The 16,192-nt window shown below is 36.1% G+C and overlaps 1 protein-coding gene across 1 annotated transcript in view; it reads right to left on the bottom strand.

Annotated features, from left to right (window-relative positions):
• Positions 1-16,192, bottom strand: part of LOC138694922 (RNA helicase aquarius) — a 203,971-nt gene that overhangs the window by 28,484 nt on the left and 159,295 nt on the right. Inside the window, exons 7-13 of the mRNA XM_069819113.1 lie at positions 14,052-14,165; positions 10,090-10,193; positions 9,898-10,009; positions 8,492-8,705; positions 4,955-5,003; positions 2,654-2,751; positions 747-884 (exon numbers count right to left, since the gene is read on the bottom strand). Of these exons, the coding sequence (XP_069675214.1) occupies positions 747-884; positions 2,654-2,751; positions 4,955-5,003; positions 8,492-8,705; positions 9,898-10,009; positions 10,090-10,193; positions 14,052-14,165 (829 nt within the window). The remainder of the gene's footprint in view (positions 1-746; positions 885-2,653; positions 2,752-4,954; positions 5,004-8,491; positions 8,706-9,897; positions 10,010-10,089; positions 10,194-14,051; positions 14,166-16,192) is intronic.

Genomic DNA, 16,192 nt, shown 5'->3' with positions numbered 1-16,192 from the left:
AAGACAATAACAATGGTTAATACCTAGGGAAAACGAAATGGTACAATTATTGTAAAAAAAATGTAAGAGGTTCGCAAATGCAAGGCCAATGAATGAAAAAAAAACAACAGAAATATGAACATGGTGAAGAGAAAGGGGAGAAGAAGAAACAGTTGAGAATAACTGATCATGACTCTCTGGTTGAATGAATATCTTTATAGATTTGTAATATAATAAACCAACGTAAAATTCGCAGCATTGGAGACATGACATGAAAACCATCTTCTGAGTTGCAAAGTTTTGAGTGATATACAAGGGAATAAAGAAGTTGCAGCTCTGTATTATGAAGTTGGAGTCACATTCTTAGAAAACAAAATGGAAAGAAATAAAATAACAAAATATACTGTACTACAGTAATTATTGATAAAACAATTATCTTTAAAAGTGATAATCATGTACATTGTACGTGAATGCTTTTTCTAAAGATGCGCGAGAATAATATATTTTATTTTGCCCAGTTCCTTTTAAAAATTCAAAAGAAAAAACTAAATAACTTTTTTAGCACATTCAGAAAGAAAACCAATCCAAATATTCCTCTGGAATGGTGAAACAGTGTACCTTAGACCTTTATTCTGGAGCGAATTCATCTATTATAGACGTATAGTAATAACAATATCACCACCTAAACTAAAATCTCGACGAGAATGTGAATGTACTGAAGGCGAGGATTACAACACAACAAACTTTTTGACTATCTAGTTCCTTACCTATAGGAGATGTGGGTTTTACAGTGATTAGAAAACAGACGTCATGCTTGCGTAGGTTCTCCCATTCTGCTTTAATTTCATTTCTGACACTTAAATTCACAGTCACATCAGCACGTACACGTGATGGCCGCTTTTCTCCTGCAAATCAAGGACATGAGCGTGTTTAGCAGTTCTTTACCGATTAAGAATTCTTTAGGACTGATGCTTAAGATGAAAGGGGTTAGCATGGCCACATGACCCGTGAGGTGCATGGAAGTTACAGCACGAGTTACTTGTAACAACTTGATATGAAATCATTCTGGAGTGTATGAAGCAACTGAAGACAAATGAAACATAATGACTGTCCAGTTCAAAGGGAAACAATTCAAAATTTAAAGTTTTGAGAAACCTGCATTTTAAAGCCTTATGTTGCTATGAAAAATCAGACAGTTGAAATTACTCCAAATTCTGTTAATGACGTTTTATATATATACTATAAGTTCCAAACTAGATTGTGTTAATTGAAATTTTTCACAGCAATATGGTTTAAAATTCAGTTCTCTCAAAACTTTAAATTTTGAGTTATTTCGCTTTTGAACTGGCCCTTTGAAATATAATTCTTTACCAATGATTTTACATGCATATTTTCCAAATGTTATAACAAAATACGGATTTCTAACGATAGCTCCTCATCTTAAAATAACATTTACACAGAAATAGTATTTTCATTATATAAAACATCCTTCGGTTACAGATTGACATAGGGTTTTCATCGAGAAAAAACTCAGAACAATTTCCAATAGCAGAAAATAGGACAAAATCACTAGTAAGATATCATACTATTTTATTTACACTGATTATAACTACAGTATATTTAATATATTTTCAATATACCAAAATCCACAGTTAATTCCCGATTTACCACGAAAATCGTCTGTAGCTGCATTTAGATTGGCAACAGGCCATGATTGTTTTGCTAAACACCTGCATAGAATTGGAATATATCAGTCCCCTAACTGCCCATTGTGCAACTCAAACCAAGAAATGGATTCGGAACACCTCAAAATCTGTGCTTCATTGGCTGGTCATGATAATATCTTTGAAAAATATTGGAGTGCAAGAGGTCAAATGACTTTATTGTCAAACGCCTGGCATTAGAAAACAACAACAACATATTTTCAAGGTCTGGATCCTTTGATTAATTGCATCTAAACTATTTAAATTGATAGTTGATTGATGCATCCTAGGTGCTGGTATGTAAACTCCACGGAGCAAAACAAAATCCAAAATAATCATTAGAAATTAGGATGCGCAAATTATGTGAACAAAGACAGTATTTCCTCTTTACTGACGACACTGAACTGATATGTAGCTACTGCTGCCACTACACTTTAGCGTACATTTTGTTCATATTGGCATGCATACTTCAGTACTTGTTTTTGAAGCAAATCAGAGCTCTAATTATCAATCTTCTTACAGTAATTTAGAGATTCGAATACAGACTAAACACATCCTTGAGAAATATTATTCTTTAATTTCGAAAGTGTACTAGATTCTTATTGTGCATACAGTTATCATAAAATTATATTCTTAAAAATATGACCACTTATTCATGCTATAATTAGTTTTAGTAATATTTTTCGTTATTTTTAAAATTTGTCACCAAAAAATTTACTGTTGTTTCAGGAATAATGCAGTGAAAAAATGTTCTGGTATATGACTAATTCTTTCTTCCATGAGTTTCATTTTTGACTCATCCTTCATTCATTTATTTATTTATTTACCTACTTGATTTTATCATTTATCTTAACTATTTCCTACTGCCTTGAAAATTTGAGTCCCTTTTAATTACTTACGTTTATTGTTTCTTGCTACTTGTAACAAAATTTTCATACAATGTGTATCCATTTTGTTCCTTTTTTACTTACCGATATTAGGTTTAGCTACTTCAACAACAGCAAAGTTGATAATTGGCTGTGCCATGCGAGCCCAACCACCATAGAATATGCTGCTATCTTCGGCTTTCCTGTAATAACAATTGAATAATTTAAAATAATCTCCTCAGAGGTGATGGAAATATGCAATGTAATGTAGTGTTGTGTGTATGTTTACAAGAAAATATTTCATGACATCAGATTGAAACTCACTTTCGAAGTTTATACACGAATAAATACTGTACAGAAAAAGTGACCTGCTAAAATTCAGGTACCAATATAGAGGGTGATTCAGTGACTATGTTACAAACTAATATACAGGGTGATTCAGTGATTATGTTACAAACTCTTAGGGATGATAGAGGAGACAATTGTGAACAATTTTCATATAGGAACTTATAATCGGAAACATTCTATTTGGTAGTTACAGACCTAGATATGTTAATCAGTGTAACTACCTAGAATCGATGAAAGAGTAATGGAACGGAGAAAAATTCTCTCCGGCGCCGGGATTTGAACCCGGGTTTTCAGCTCTACGTGCTGATGCTTTATCCACTAAGCCACACCGGATACAACCCCGGCGTCGGAAAGAATTGTCTCTGATTGAGTTCCAACTCTTGGGTTCCCTCTAGTGGCCGCCCTCTGCACTACGTCATAGATGTCTATGAACATAGGACCGAAGTCCACACATGTGCTGAGGTGCACTCGCTATGAGTGACTACCTAGAATCGAATTCAAGACCATCCTTTCTAAGTTTTGTTGCAGACGACCTGTTCCTGCAAACGTTGGTGATTTCTCATAAGCATGGTATAAGCTAGTTGGTATCGTAAATTATATTTTAACTGATTAAATCTTGAAACTTTCTTTGCAACTTGCTCATGCATTTCATTTACGGAAGAGCAAAAGGCAATGAAGGAAGTTACAAGGTTTAATCAGTTAAAATATAATTTATGATGCCAACTAACTTATAGGCCTACCATGTTTATGAGAAATCACCAACATTTGCAGGAACAGGTCGTTTGCAACCAAACTTCGAAAGGATGGCCTTGAATTCGATTCTAGCTAGTTACACTGACTGGCCTTGAATTCGATTCTAGCTAGTTACACTGACTGGCCTTGAATTCGATTCTAGCTAGTTACACTGACTGGCCTTGAATTCGATTCTAGCTAGTTACACTGACTGGCTTTGAATTCGATTCTAGCTAGTTACACTGACTAAAATATCTAGGCTTGTAATTACCAAACGGAATGTTTCCAGACATACAGATGTTCCTATATGAAAGTTGTTCATAATTGTCTCCTCTATCATCCCTAAAAGTTTGTAACATAATCATTGAATCACTCTGTATACTTAATGGTCCTGTTTAACAGTAAGTTTTCTGCCTGTTGCTACCAAAGACAAGCCAGACTGATGGCACTTTACACTACAATCTGAGAGAATAGGTGTAATTTACAAGTCACAATGTAGCTAATCAAGTGTTTAGTCATATTTACGTGGTGCTGTGCTAGAGTTCAGAACTTGTGAGGAATTTCTTAGCCTCTCTGTCAATAAAAATGCAATCACGTAAAAGATCATAGACGAAAAGTTAATATTCTCTCTAAAAAGGAGAGGAAAAAGTAAAGAACTATGGAAAACCAACAATATAAAAAGAGACTTCTCGAATGCAAGTTTCAAGTTATATTTGGAAATTATTTTTTGTGTCTTACAGTTCGAATCAATAGATTTCTTACAATGTCTATTTCTTAGAACAATTTTCAAGGGGTTTCTACCTTATTATTCATATTTTGTGGTTTTATCGACCTGATATTATGTGGACAAGATTGTCCTGAGTGCAGTATTACATTGACAACAAACAAACGTACATCTATGCCTCAGGCACTATTCAAACCCACGACCATGATTTCACGCACCACTCAGGCTGGGATCCTTGATCATTATGCAAACTGTAGTTAACATTGCAACAGATATCTTATTCACATTCTTGTAGATTGGTGAGGCCAACTTGATATGAATGACACTGTTCCTTTCTTTCTTATGAGACTATTATACTCGCAATATTAAATAAGTTTTTCCTTATGCTTTTTGTGGTTAATATACAGAAAATTGGATTACCATATTCCTTCCTCGTCTTTGAAGTTATTATAATGTAAACATAGCGTTTGTGGTTGACTGTCCTTGCGTAGAACCACACTGCTCTTCTTCCACTTTATGATCAACTTCCTTTTTAGCTTTACTTCGCAATACATTAACATCGAAATTAGATGTGGTAAAAATAAAATATCTGAATCACTTACCACGGGCTCAACCTGCTGACAGCATCTTCTATATCTTGACGTATTTCATCTGGAAATACAATCTCAAATCACACACTATTCATAATAAACTACAATCTCTCCTCCTCATAAATCCAGAACATAATGGTAATCAGGGGTAGAAAAATTCCTGGGGTCAGGTTGCTATGGCACCTACAAATTTTTGTCGTGCCTCAGTTCTTTTTTTATTGAGTTCAACATTTTTTTAAGATTTCGATTGTTTTATGTCACTATGATTAATACATAATGTTAACAAAACCAATCCTAGGAAGAAGTTCGAGTGTGTAATGTGTTTTATTAAAGTAAATGTATCTTTATTCTTTATCTTAAGTTGAATGGTTTCCTCATTGCATGTGTGGGTAAAATGTGGTGGCTCCTGAAAAAAGGCGCTGGTGCCTGGAGTTTTGTCTATCCCGTATCCCCTTCCAATGCCGAAAGCATGGGAGCTCTTTTCGTCTTCTCTTCATTATGGGCACTGAGTAGTTAGATGAGTTGAAAAAATCTATTCCTTATTGTTTTGTCTTAAAAAAGTAGAAAGTTTCAGCTTTTCAACAATGTATATATATATTACTAGGTCAATTCGGTTTCAAAGGACTTTAAATTTTATATTTACAAATGGCGGCACACTTTACACGCCACACTGACAGTTGCAATAGTATTGTTGTTTGGTTGATTCTCTTTGAATTATATGAGTGGTAAAGTTTGTTTTGTCATGGGCAGCCCTGTAAGGAAGTGTTGTCTTTTAAGAGAAGGCCAATGATAAGGATTATAAGGCTGGAAAGTTCTAAATTGGTGAGTCCCTTATGTTTATGCATATTCAACTTAACACCAATTTCCCGTAGGTTGATTTTTTAATACTTCAGGTGCACTTTTCTCAGAAACCATTTGAGATATCAATGACATTTTTACAGTACATTTTTAATGATAAATACTACATTTTCCACCAAAAATTATGAACCATTGTCTTTCAGTTTTTATTTTAAAATTATTTTTTATTGCAAAAAGTTAAAATTTTCTGAATACATTACAAATTTTTTCTTTAACTGATATGTGTCATATTGATCAAATTTGTGCTGGAAATTGTCAGAAATGTTGTTTACTATAACATATAAAAATTTGACAGTCATGGGTCAAACAGTTTCTAAGAAAAGTGTACCTGAATGAGTGAAAAAAAAAAAAAAAAAAAAAAAAAAAAAAAAAAAAAAAAAAAAAAAAAAAAAATTAATGCACAGCCAATGAAAAAAATTCTTAAAAAATTAGCCTGTAAAGAAATTATTTTCTACTATATGATTAAAATATTTTTAGTTAGCTTTATATTGTAGCAAAATTTCAAGTAATTATCTATAGTAGTTTGAAAAATACAGAGGCTTTTTTTTTTTTTTCTTTCCGGTTTAATTATCACCATGCCCCATGACGCGTAGTCATATTACATGGTTTATTGAAACTTGTTTATCAATTTTGTGTTCATAGGTTTCCCATTGTCTTTTGCTTCACTGTTTCGTGGTTTTGTTGATATTCATTATTGTGTTGTATTATTTTATGTTATTCACTGTTGAATGTTCTCTATCACTATCACTATTTTTGAGTTAATTATACTTGTTCTATTTACGCTGTTTTTATATATATATATATATATATATATATATACACTTTTGGTAATTGGATCTTCACTATCAATCTCCTTAAAAATGTATATATTCTGAGTACTCAATGCAGTCCTGTAACTATCCAGTGCTCTTACGCTCTCAAAATTCTGCAAGACTTGTGATAACATCATATCATTCTTTTGAAATTACCATTAATTTCATTGAAGTGAAATATCGACTATGCAGAGTGATTCACGAAGATTGTGCCATACTCTAGGATGTGATTTCTGACATCATTGTGATGAAAAAAGTTCATATAAACGTATATTACTCTCTCCCGAATGTTAAACATAAACATTAAAATTATGAAGGTTTAAGCTTTTAAATTATTTAAGAGAAGGGTGCTGAGTGTATGAGTGTATTATATATTCATTAAAGAACATTCACAAGATTAATCACCTGAAAAATCTATATTAAACCTGGTTTTCAAAGACCCCTTCCTTCTGCAGCAATACATTCAGTTGCCCGAGTGTGAACTGTGCGTGTCGCATTCCCTAATTTCCATTGTTTGGATGCTAGATAGATACGTTGTACAAGTATTTCGTTATCTGTAACCCTGACCCTGATGTCACGAGACTTTATGTCGCTGCTATCAGCTGTACTGTAACACCCACACAGCCAGAGAGACAGATGTCCACAAGGATGAGTGTTACAAAAGGAAGAACCGTGATTTTATCCAAAACTATTCAAAATCGGACACATGTATATACAGGGCTTTTACAAAAGACCTTTCCGGTTTCGAACACATATAATTTACGTCCTACGAATCTGAGTATATGAAAATAGTACCAATGGAAAGAGAAACTCATAAAGTTTAGTTCCTTACTTTAAAGATGTTCAATGTGTTCCCCCTTGGTAACATGGCACACATCAATCCTATAGCCAAGTTCCACGTAGGTACGCGGATTTTCCGACCCCCAGATTCTGAGGTTATATCTATTCACCTTACCAGAAAGATGAAAAGTGGCTTCGTCAGAAAACACCACGGAATGAATAAATTCATCATTGTTTTGAATTAAAGTCTGCATACTTATGCAGAAATTCCTTGGTAGCACTTTGTCCTCTGGTTTTAGGCTTGCAGCAACTGTAGTTGGTATGGATGAGCTCACAACTGCTTGCGAAGAATCTTGCCTTAAAATCAGTGTCCCATTTACGAATTGTAGGCGTACTGGGTGGATCTGCACCACTTTGTTCAGTAATGCCGTTGCACATTAATAACCGACTGGTTCACATGAAAATCAAGCTTTTCTGTCCTCTACAGCAGCCATTTCGCCTCAACAATAAACAAATTTGTTAATATGCACTATGAGGCAGTGTTATCAACTAGGAAAACAATGTTGCCACAACTAAACTTTTTGAGTTTCTCTTTACATTGGTGCTATTTTCATGCATCTTATATTTACAGAACGTAAATTACATGTGTTCGAAACCGGAAAGGTCTTTTGTAGGAGCCCGGTATAAACTTTCGTCTTTACAATGTCAGGAATCAGATCCTAGAGTATGGCATAAATTTTGTGAATCACCCTGTATATTTTGAAAAAGTTTTAAATCGCTTATGATGTATAATATTACGCAATATTTGCATGAACAAGTTAATAAACTACCGGTACATCATCTCCACCATCACCACTACCGTTTATTCCTATTCCCCTTTAACATTCATCACCATAACTGTTGCTGTTACTGTAATCATTATTGTCACTGTAATTGCCATTAAAATTCATCTTCATTTTCTCCTTAATTGTTATCATCGTCTATGGTCATGTTCACATAACCATCACCATTAACAGAGTTACTGCAGGAACCATTAAGCTACCGAAAACACAGACATAAGGAACAAATCATGCAGCGTATCTGGCTGGCCAGTACGTACATGTGGATTCCAGTCGGAAAAGGTTGAAGTTACGCAGCAGATAGTCATGCAGGGTGAGGAACTGCAAGTTGAGCTTCGGCAGAGCAAGACAGCCTTCTCCAGAGAAGTATTCGCTGGGCACGATGTTTTCATTCCAGATGATCTCTTCAGTAGGGTACAGAGGCATTTCGTTCAGGGCCTGCAGCTGCGATGCTCGCCTTTCGTGCCTTGATACCTGTGACATACAATCGGAGATTGGTAATCCGTACCAAATATGAAGAGTTTAGACAGTGAACATCAATATTTCTGGCAATATTGGTCTCAAGCAAAATATGATAAATAATAATTTTTCTCTAGTGTTTACATCTCCCTTGTTTAGGTGTAATGTGGACATAATTGAAATACAACAATTGTGCCAATCCATAATTTCTAAAAGCATATACATACATTATTACTTTAAAGTTATTTTACTTCTTGTTTTCCAACAAAAATTTAAGTTAAATTACATAAATTTCACTAATGTTTATTTCCTACCTAAAAATATTTTCGAATTTTTTTTAACTTGGTTATTTAACGACGTTGTATCAACTACGAGGTTATTTAGCGTCGATGAGTTTGGTGATAGTGAGATGATATTTGGCGAGTTGAGGCCGAGGATTCGCCATAGATTACCTGACATTTGCCTTAAGGTTGGGGAAAACCTCGGAAAAAACCCAACCAGGTAATCAGCCCAAGCGGGACTCGAACCCACGCCCAAGCGCACCTCCGGAGATTTCCGAATTAACAGATATTTACTGAGACCAAGATGGCATCTTTGAAACGAATGATTTTACCTTAAATGAAACTTAATGAGGTGTGCACACATTTTAATACCGTCTCCAGTAATCTTTTTGGATTTTAAAGACAAGGGGGAGAAGAGATGTGAGGAAAGAAGACAGAACAGGGAAGAGAAGATTAGAGAAGATAGAAACGAGGAGAACAAAGAGAGAAAGGATCTGGAAAAGGAGAGGGGGAAAACTGGGAATAGAGGGAAAGATCAAGACAGAAAAAAGAAAAAAAAGAGAAGTGAGAAGAGGAGAGAAAAGGGTAGGAGATGAAAGAGACAGGTCAGGAATGAAGAGATGACGGAAAAGAAGAGTTGAGGAGCAGAGAGAAGATGACTTGAGAAAGGAAGAGAAAAAAGAGGAAAATCACAAGGGGCAGAAAAGGAAACAAGGAAAGGAAGGAAAAACAGAGAAGAGGTACAAGAGAAGAGAGAGGAAAGAAGGAAAAAGACAGCAAAGTATATAAAAGAAGATAGTGAGTGATGGAAAATCATATCCTCAATAGAGTCAGGTAAATATATGGATTCCATGCACAAAACTGAAGAACCACAATAGACGGACATCATTTCGGGACGAGTGAGAGAAAAAAATAATAAAACTTACCAGAAGCTCGAGAAGAAAGTCCCTATCGAAGCGGAACCAGTCCTCCACATCTGCTTTGTCAGGGGGTGGCACCAAGTTCAGGTACATTGCGATGGCTCGCAGTTTCTCCTGGCTGTAAATAACAACAACTATGAGTTTTCAAGAAAAGACAAATGACGTGAAACACAACGCAACAAGCACAGTCATCGTTACCTGAGTGGTCCGAAATGCTTCAGCAGCGCTTCCCTTGTGTCCACACTGGCGACATTTGCCAAAGAAAAGTCACGCAAATCTGGGAATTTCGCAAATGCTGCTTTCTGCAACAATAAATAAAAGTTATATACTGATCTAAACCAATTACACACATGGTGACGACCAAATATCAGCAGGTTACTGCATTTAGAACAGAGAAAATGTTGCTTTCTATGTCTATGTAGAGTCCTAGAGTACAGCTCTATCACTAAACTTGCTGCCATGTTGGCCAACAACCTACTGAGAGGATTTTCTTCTTGGTTTCAAACTCATATAAGGAAGAACCGGACTAATATTAATGAAATTTATTCTTCATTTTTCTATATACACTTTTAATACATATACCACTGATTAAATTTCCAACTTCTTTCATCATCATCATCATTGGCATTACGGCCCTTATAGTTTAGCCTTAGCCTCCCTCAGAACATCCGACCAATCACTCCTGTCTAATGCTCGTGTTCTCCATCTTCTAATTCCAACTTTTGTTAGGTCAGCCTGAACGTCATCCAGCCATCTCAATTTAGGTCGTCCGACTTTCCTTCTTCCTACTGGCAATGCGTCTAGTAGAGCTTTGGGTGTGCGATTGTTCTCCATCCTGGCTTCGTGTCCCAGCCACTCTAACCTTCTGAGTTTTATGTCAACAACAATGTTGATATCTTTATATAATTCATATAACTCAGCATTTGTTTTGATTCGCCAAAACCCTTGCTCATAAGTAGGCCCAAAGATTTTCCGTAATACTTTCCTTTCCCGGGCATTTAAGATCTTTATTGCCCTTTCAGATAGAGTCCAGGTTTCACTTCCATATACTACTATTGGTTTAATAATAGTTTTATATATTCTTATTTTAGCTTTTCCTGAGATACACCTGGACTTCATGGTTTTATTCAATGCCCAAAGACCTCGATTCCCAGCTGCAGTCTTCTCTTTTACATCAGTCATAACATCATTATTGTCCTTCACCGTGGAACCCAGATACTTAAAACAGGAAACTCTATCAAAATTAGTATCATTTAAATTAATCTTATTAGTATTGTCATTATTATCCTTATTCCGTTTGCCTAGTCATCTCCGATGATCAGTCCGGCTTGCTTCTTTGGGTTCCTCAACGTTAAAATTTTTCCGGGATTGGGTTGTCAACCCAAAGCCCAACCCTCAACCTGGAGGGCCAGGGAACCTTCTGTTAGGGTTACCATTCCTTAGCCGAAAAAAATCCCGTTTAGGCGCCGGATATTCGCCTTGAGTCTTCCTAAAGAAGACCTACTGGTTTTCTTTTAGTGATGGCCATTCCTGAGATTTAAAAATTCATCTATTCTTCCAACTTCTTTACTGTGTTAATATTTAGGATTTATCTTAGCTGACTAGTTAACACAGTAAAGAAGTTGGAAATTTAATTTAATCAGTGAAATCTGTTCATTAAAGTGTAAATTATTATTTATCATATTTTGAGTTATGATTGTAATGTAAAATTATGTCAGTCCTCTAGCTGTGTACGTTGAGTCCTTATGTAATATTTTATCGAGTCCCTAATCTCTGATTAAAAAAACAGCTGGCAACACTAGTAGCTAGATATAGTATGACAAATTTACTCAACTATCTTGTCCAAACACACCATAAAAAAAAACTCAAAATATTTGGAAATATGAAATACATTCAGTAACGGTATCAACAATTTTTATTTGTAAGGAGGGGCATTTGGCTGACCACTGATACTGCTATGGTAGCAGTAGTAGATTATTACATTTTTCGTGAGACGCTACATCCTCTAGATGTTTTCGATTCTTCTATGAACCAACTTAAATTCTTTCACATGGCAGGTCTCCCTGCCCATTTGGTTAGCACGATGCAAGGTCACTGCGGAGATATCACAGGACAAGCGCTCAGTCCTAAGGAATGGAGATAGCCACTTCATTGAGTCATAGTGACAGGCGGTAGATTATTAGTCATGGCAAATGTTAATATTAAATATTAGTACAGATTAGAATACGATTCATTTTCCATTTGAGCCCCATCTAAATGCGGAATAACAATAAAGAAGTCAATGCTAAAAATGTATAAAAGACTGACAGAAAAAAATTATCCAATGACGGATGCTTAACTTTGCATCATTCATCCATACACTTCATCTATGAGCGTTAGAAGTTGCAATTCTTTCTGCTGCCATATGCATTACCATCGGATGCACTTTGGAGAGGTGAACTACACAGCACCGCATGATGACATTGTGATAATTAATGGAATGATGGAATTCCGGTAGGGAAAACGAGATTACCCCCCAAAACTTACCACCAAACACCGTCTTTGATCACCACAAATACCACTTGAATCCACAGGGATTCGAACCCGAGTTGACAGAATGAAAAGTCGAAAAAATTTAATTACATATAACAATAATTAAAGTAACGAGTAAAAGTGGTTCACAGCGTTCTGAAACAAGTTTTAACCGCATTTGTACATTGGTGGAGGGAAAAGGGCGTGTTTAATAAAACGTATCACACTATAATTGAAGTGGAAAAAGTCATATGAAAGTCCAAGTTGTGCTGTCAGTTTTCGATTGGCACAATTAACAATAATAAATAGCACAAGAGCAGCGAACATATTTTTTAATAACACGAAAATCATTTGTCACGCAAGCGTTTCAGTGGTGGCGATTAAATAATAATAGGAAGAAAAAAAGAGACAATTACGATGGACTGAAGGCCGGAAGAAGATGAAAAGAAAAAGAGCATAAAGTAAATGGTTTAGTTGGTAGCAATAACAGTAGTTACTAGTTACAATACCAATACTGAAACATCAATAATAATAATAATAATAATAATAATAATAATAATAATAATAATAATAATAATAATAATGCTAACAATAAAAGGTGTCGCTCTGGGCCATTTGTGGAATAGTCTGCAAGAAGTTTGATACCATACTAACGACCAAGTGTCGTGACTTGGAGCAGTGTACCAGATACCTTGATAACGTAATGTAATTTTCTTATGTTACTAAACCAATCAATCTGACTTACATGCGTACAAATCTCTATTAGAGGAGAAGCATAGACGGTTGTCGTTCATGCTTCGTGTTCAAATACTGCCCGTTATCCAATTTACATTACATATAATTCCAAAGTTATTATTATTATTATTATTATTATTATTATTATTATTATTATTATTATTATGTGTGTATCTAATGCCTACCCACTTCACTTGCGTGATTCGGGTTCCGCATACTGCGATGGCAGGTCTGTGACACATTTTCAAGTTGCACATCACTTCAGCGGGCCACGTTATGCATAATGTGTATCTGTGATGAGTTATGTCGTGTACTGGAGTGAGTGTATGTGTAGATGTTGTGTAGGGAATGGGTGAGGATGATAATGAAGGTGAGGAAGGGAGAAGGCGAAACCCGGTGCCGGCACGTAGTCTACTCCTGTCGAATAGCACCAAGGCTTAACGTCCCTATCCGACGGACGAATCACTATCAACAGTGACTTATGTCTTCCCTTCATATGCACTGCGGAGAAATTTGGGGTTTAACCCAGGCCTATTGGTGCACAATTTAGTGATTAGAAGTTCTGCACCGCCATCTCTCCTAGTCCTGAAGTAGAAATTTCTGACCCCGCCGGGAATCGAACCCGGGCCGGCTAGTGTGGAGGCAGACACTCTACCATAGAGCTAACTCGGCGACATTATTAATTCCGTCCAGTCTATTTCATCCATCTCTCCTTGCGGGAAGTAGTCAGAAATCATCACGGAGCGGGAGATAAACGCCAAATAATATTCGTCGAGAATAAGAGAAGCTAGTAATACGCCTTCGTGTTATTGTGTCCAATTCTGCACAGTTCGGCATTACATTTTTATTTTGATATAAACCTTATTTTCTCCCCAAAATTGCCCCTGGTACAATGGATTATGTTTCCCGCTTACCTGTAAAGATGTTATCCTCGAGTAATGTATCTGCGTCATGTCGTGATCTGTGAGCGGATCTCCAGTCTCGTCGCTGATTTCAAACCGAGAGTAAAATTTCAGCATGTCCAGCAACTGCAATGTAAAAAACCAAATACAGTATTATTATTTTCATTATGAAGGATCGGTGGAGCGGAGAAAAATTCTCTCCGGCACCGGGATTCGAACCTGGATTTTCAGCTCTACGTGCTCACGCTCTATCCACTAAGCCACACCGGATTCCAATTCCGATGCCGGATTGAATCCTCTCAGTTTAAGCTTCACCTCTTAATTTTCCCTTTAGTGCCAACCCTCATGCACTGTGTGACAATGGCACTAATGTGCAGAGGTGCACTCATTACGAGTGACTAAGTGGCCGGGATCCGACGGAATGAGCGTCGTCTTAAAATCACTAAGTGACTATATACGCATATCATGGGGAAACAGTAACAAATATAAATGACACTCGGGAGGAAATTAAACAAAGAATAAATATGGGAAATGCCTGTTATTATTTGGTTGAGAAGCTTTTGTCACCTACTCTGCTGTCAAAAAATCTGAAAGTTAGAATTTATAAAACAGTTATATTACCGGTTGTTCTTTATGGTTGTAAAACTTGGACTCTCACTTTGAGAGAGGAACATAGGTTAAGAGTGTTTGAGAATAAGGTTCTTAGGAAAATATTTGGGGCTAAGAGGGATGAAATTACGGGAGAATGGAGAAAGTTACACAACGCAGAACTAAACGCATTGTATCCTTCACCTGACATAATTAGGAATATTAAATCCAGACGTTTGGGATGGACATGGGATGTAACACGTATGGGCGAATCCAGAAATGCATAGAAAGTTGGGAGGCCGGAGGGAAAAGGACCTTTGGAGAGGCCGAGACATAGATAGAATAATATTTAAATGGACTTGAGGGAGGTGGGATATGATGTTAGAGGCTGGATTAATCTTGCACAGGATAGGGACCGATGGAGGGCTTATGTGAGAGCGGCAATGAGCCTCCGGGTTCTTTAAAAGCCGTAAGTAAGTATATTTAAACTCCAAACTCTCTTGGCAAGAGCACGTTGATAAGCATAGAGGGCACTCCACTTTATTATGAGAATCTTGAAAAAGGTCAGCCCCAAATCGAAGGAAATCGCATATCTAATGTTAGTGTGAATTTTAATGGAATACGGAACTACATGTTGGGATCCATATAGAATATATCAGATAAATTCCTTAGAAAGAATCCAGTATAGGGCAGCTAAATTTATTAAAGGTAAAAGAGAACACGGGAATGATACGATAAAATAACTTAAATTGGAAACTTTGGAAAACAGACGTAGAGAAACTAGAATAACATCATTATATAGAACATATAGGCTGTAGGTCAACGCCTCGGTTAGAGAGGCCAACGTACTATGGTAGGAACGATCATGATTTTAAATTCAAATGTAGGAAACGAAGAACGGATGTAGGTAAATTCTCAAATTGTACGAATAATTATTGTGTATAACACTGCTACCGCGTGTTTGCTCACTTACAGTGTAAATAAATAAATAAATATATAACAGGGTAAAGCCTCAATTACAATAGACAATACAAAATTATACTTTCAATGGTAAAATGAAACGAGAGTACCCCGAGAAATCCTCTGCGACGTCTACAAATTTCATCACGACCTGGCCGGGGATCGAAACCGATTTGCCTGGATGAAAGACCAGTCACAGACCCGGTTAGCTTATGAGCATTTTTCTTGACCAAAAGTCGCATTAAAGAATTTAATATGAAGCATTTCCATACTACAGTATTTTAATTTATAAGTTTATGCTACAGAAACTCCCACTGCATTTGACTGGGTAATATTTAGACAACGTTGTAAACAGTGAATGAGTTATGACGTACATATGTTCTCCGCAAAAAAGAAAATTCACTTGAAGAAACGTGTGTATTCTAAGCATAAATACGATTTTCAATGTTAACCATGACACAAACTTTCCACTACTGCATTCATCACTCCTTTTTCCTTTACTGGCAGGCGGTAATATAGACTCATTAATTGGTTTTTCTCCTTGGGATTTTCCTCATTTTTCACGATTTGTACACACTTCCCTTGTCTTCCGACAGAGAGAAGTG

The sequence above is a fragment of the Periplaneta americana genome, chromosome 2, assembly GCF_040183065.1.
Source record: "Periplaneta americana isolate PAMFEO1 chromosome 2, P.americana_PAMFEO1_priV1, whole genome shotgun sequence".
In the NCBI taxonomy this organism is placed as follows: domain Eukaryota; kingdom Metazoa; phylum Arthropoda; class Insecta; order Blattodea; family Blattidae; genus Periplaneta; species Periplaneta americana.
Note: the sequence above shows the minus strand (reverse complement) of the source record. Positions and strands in the feature narration are given on the sequence as shown.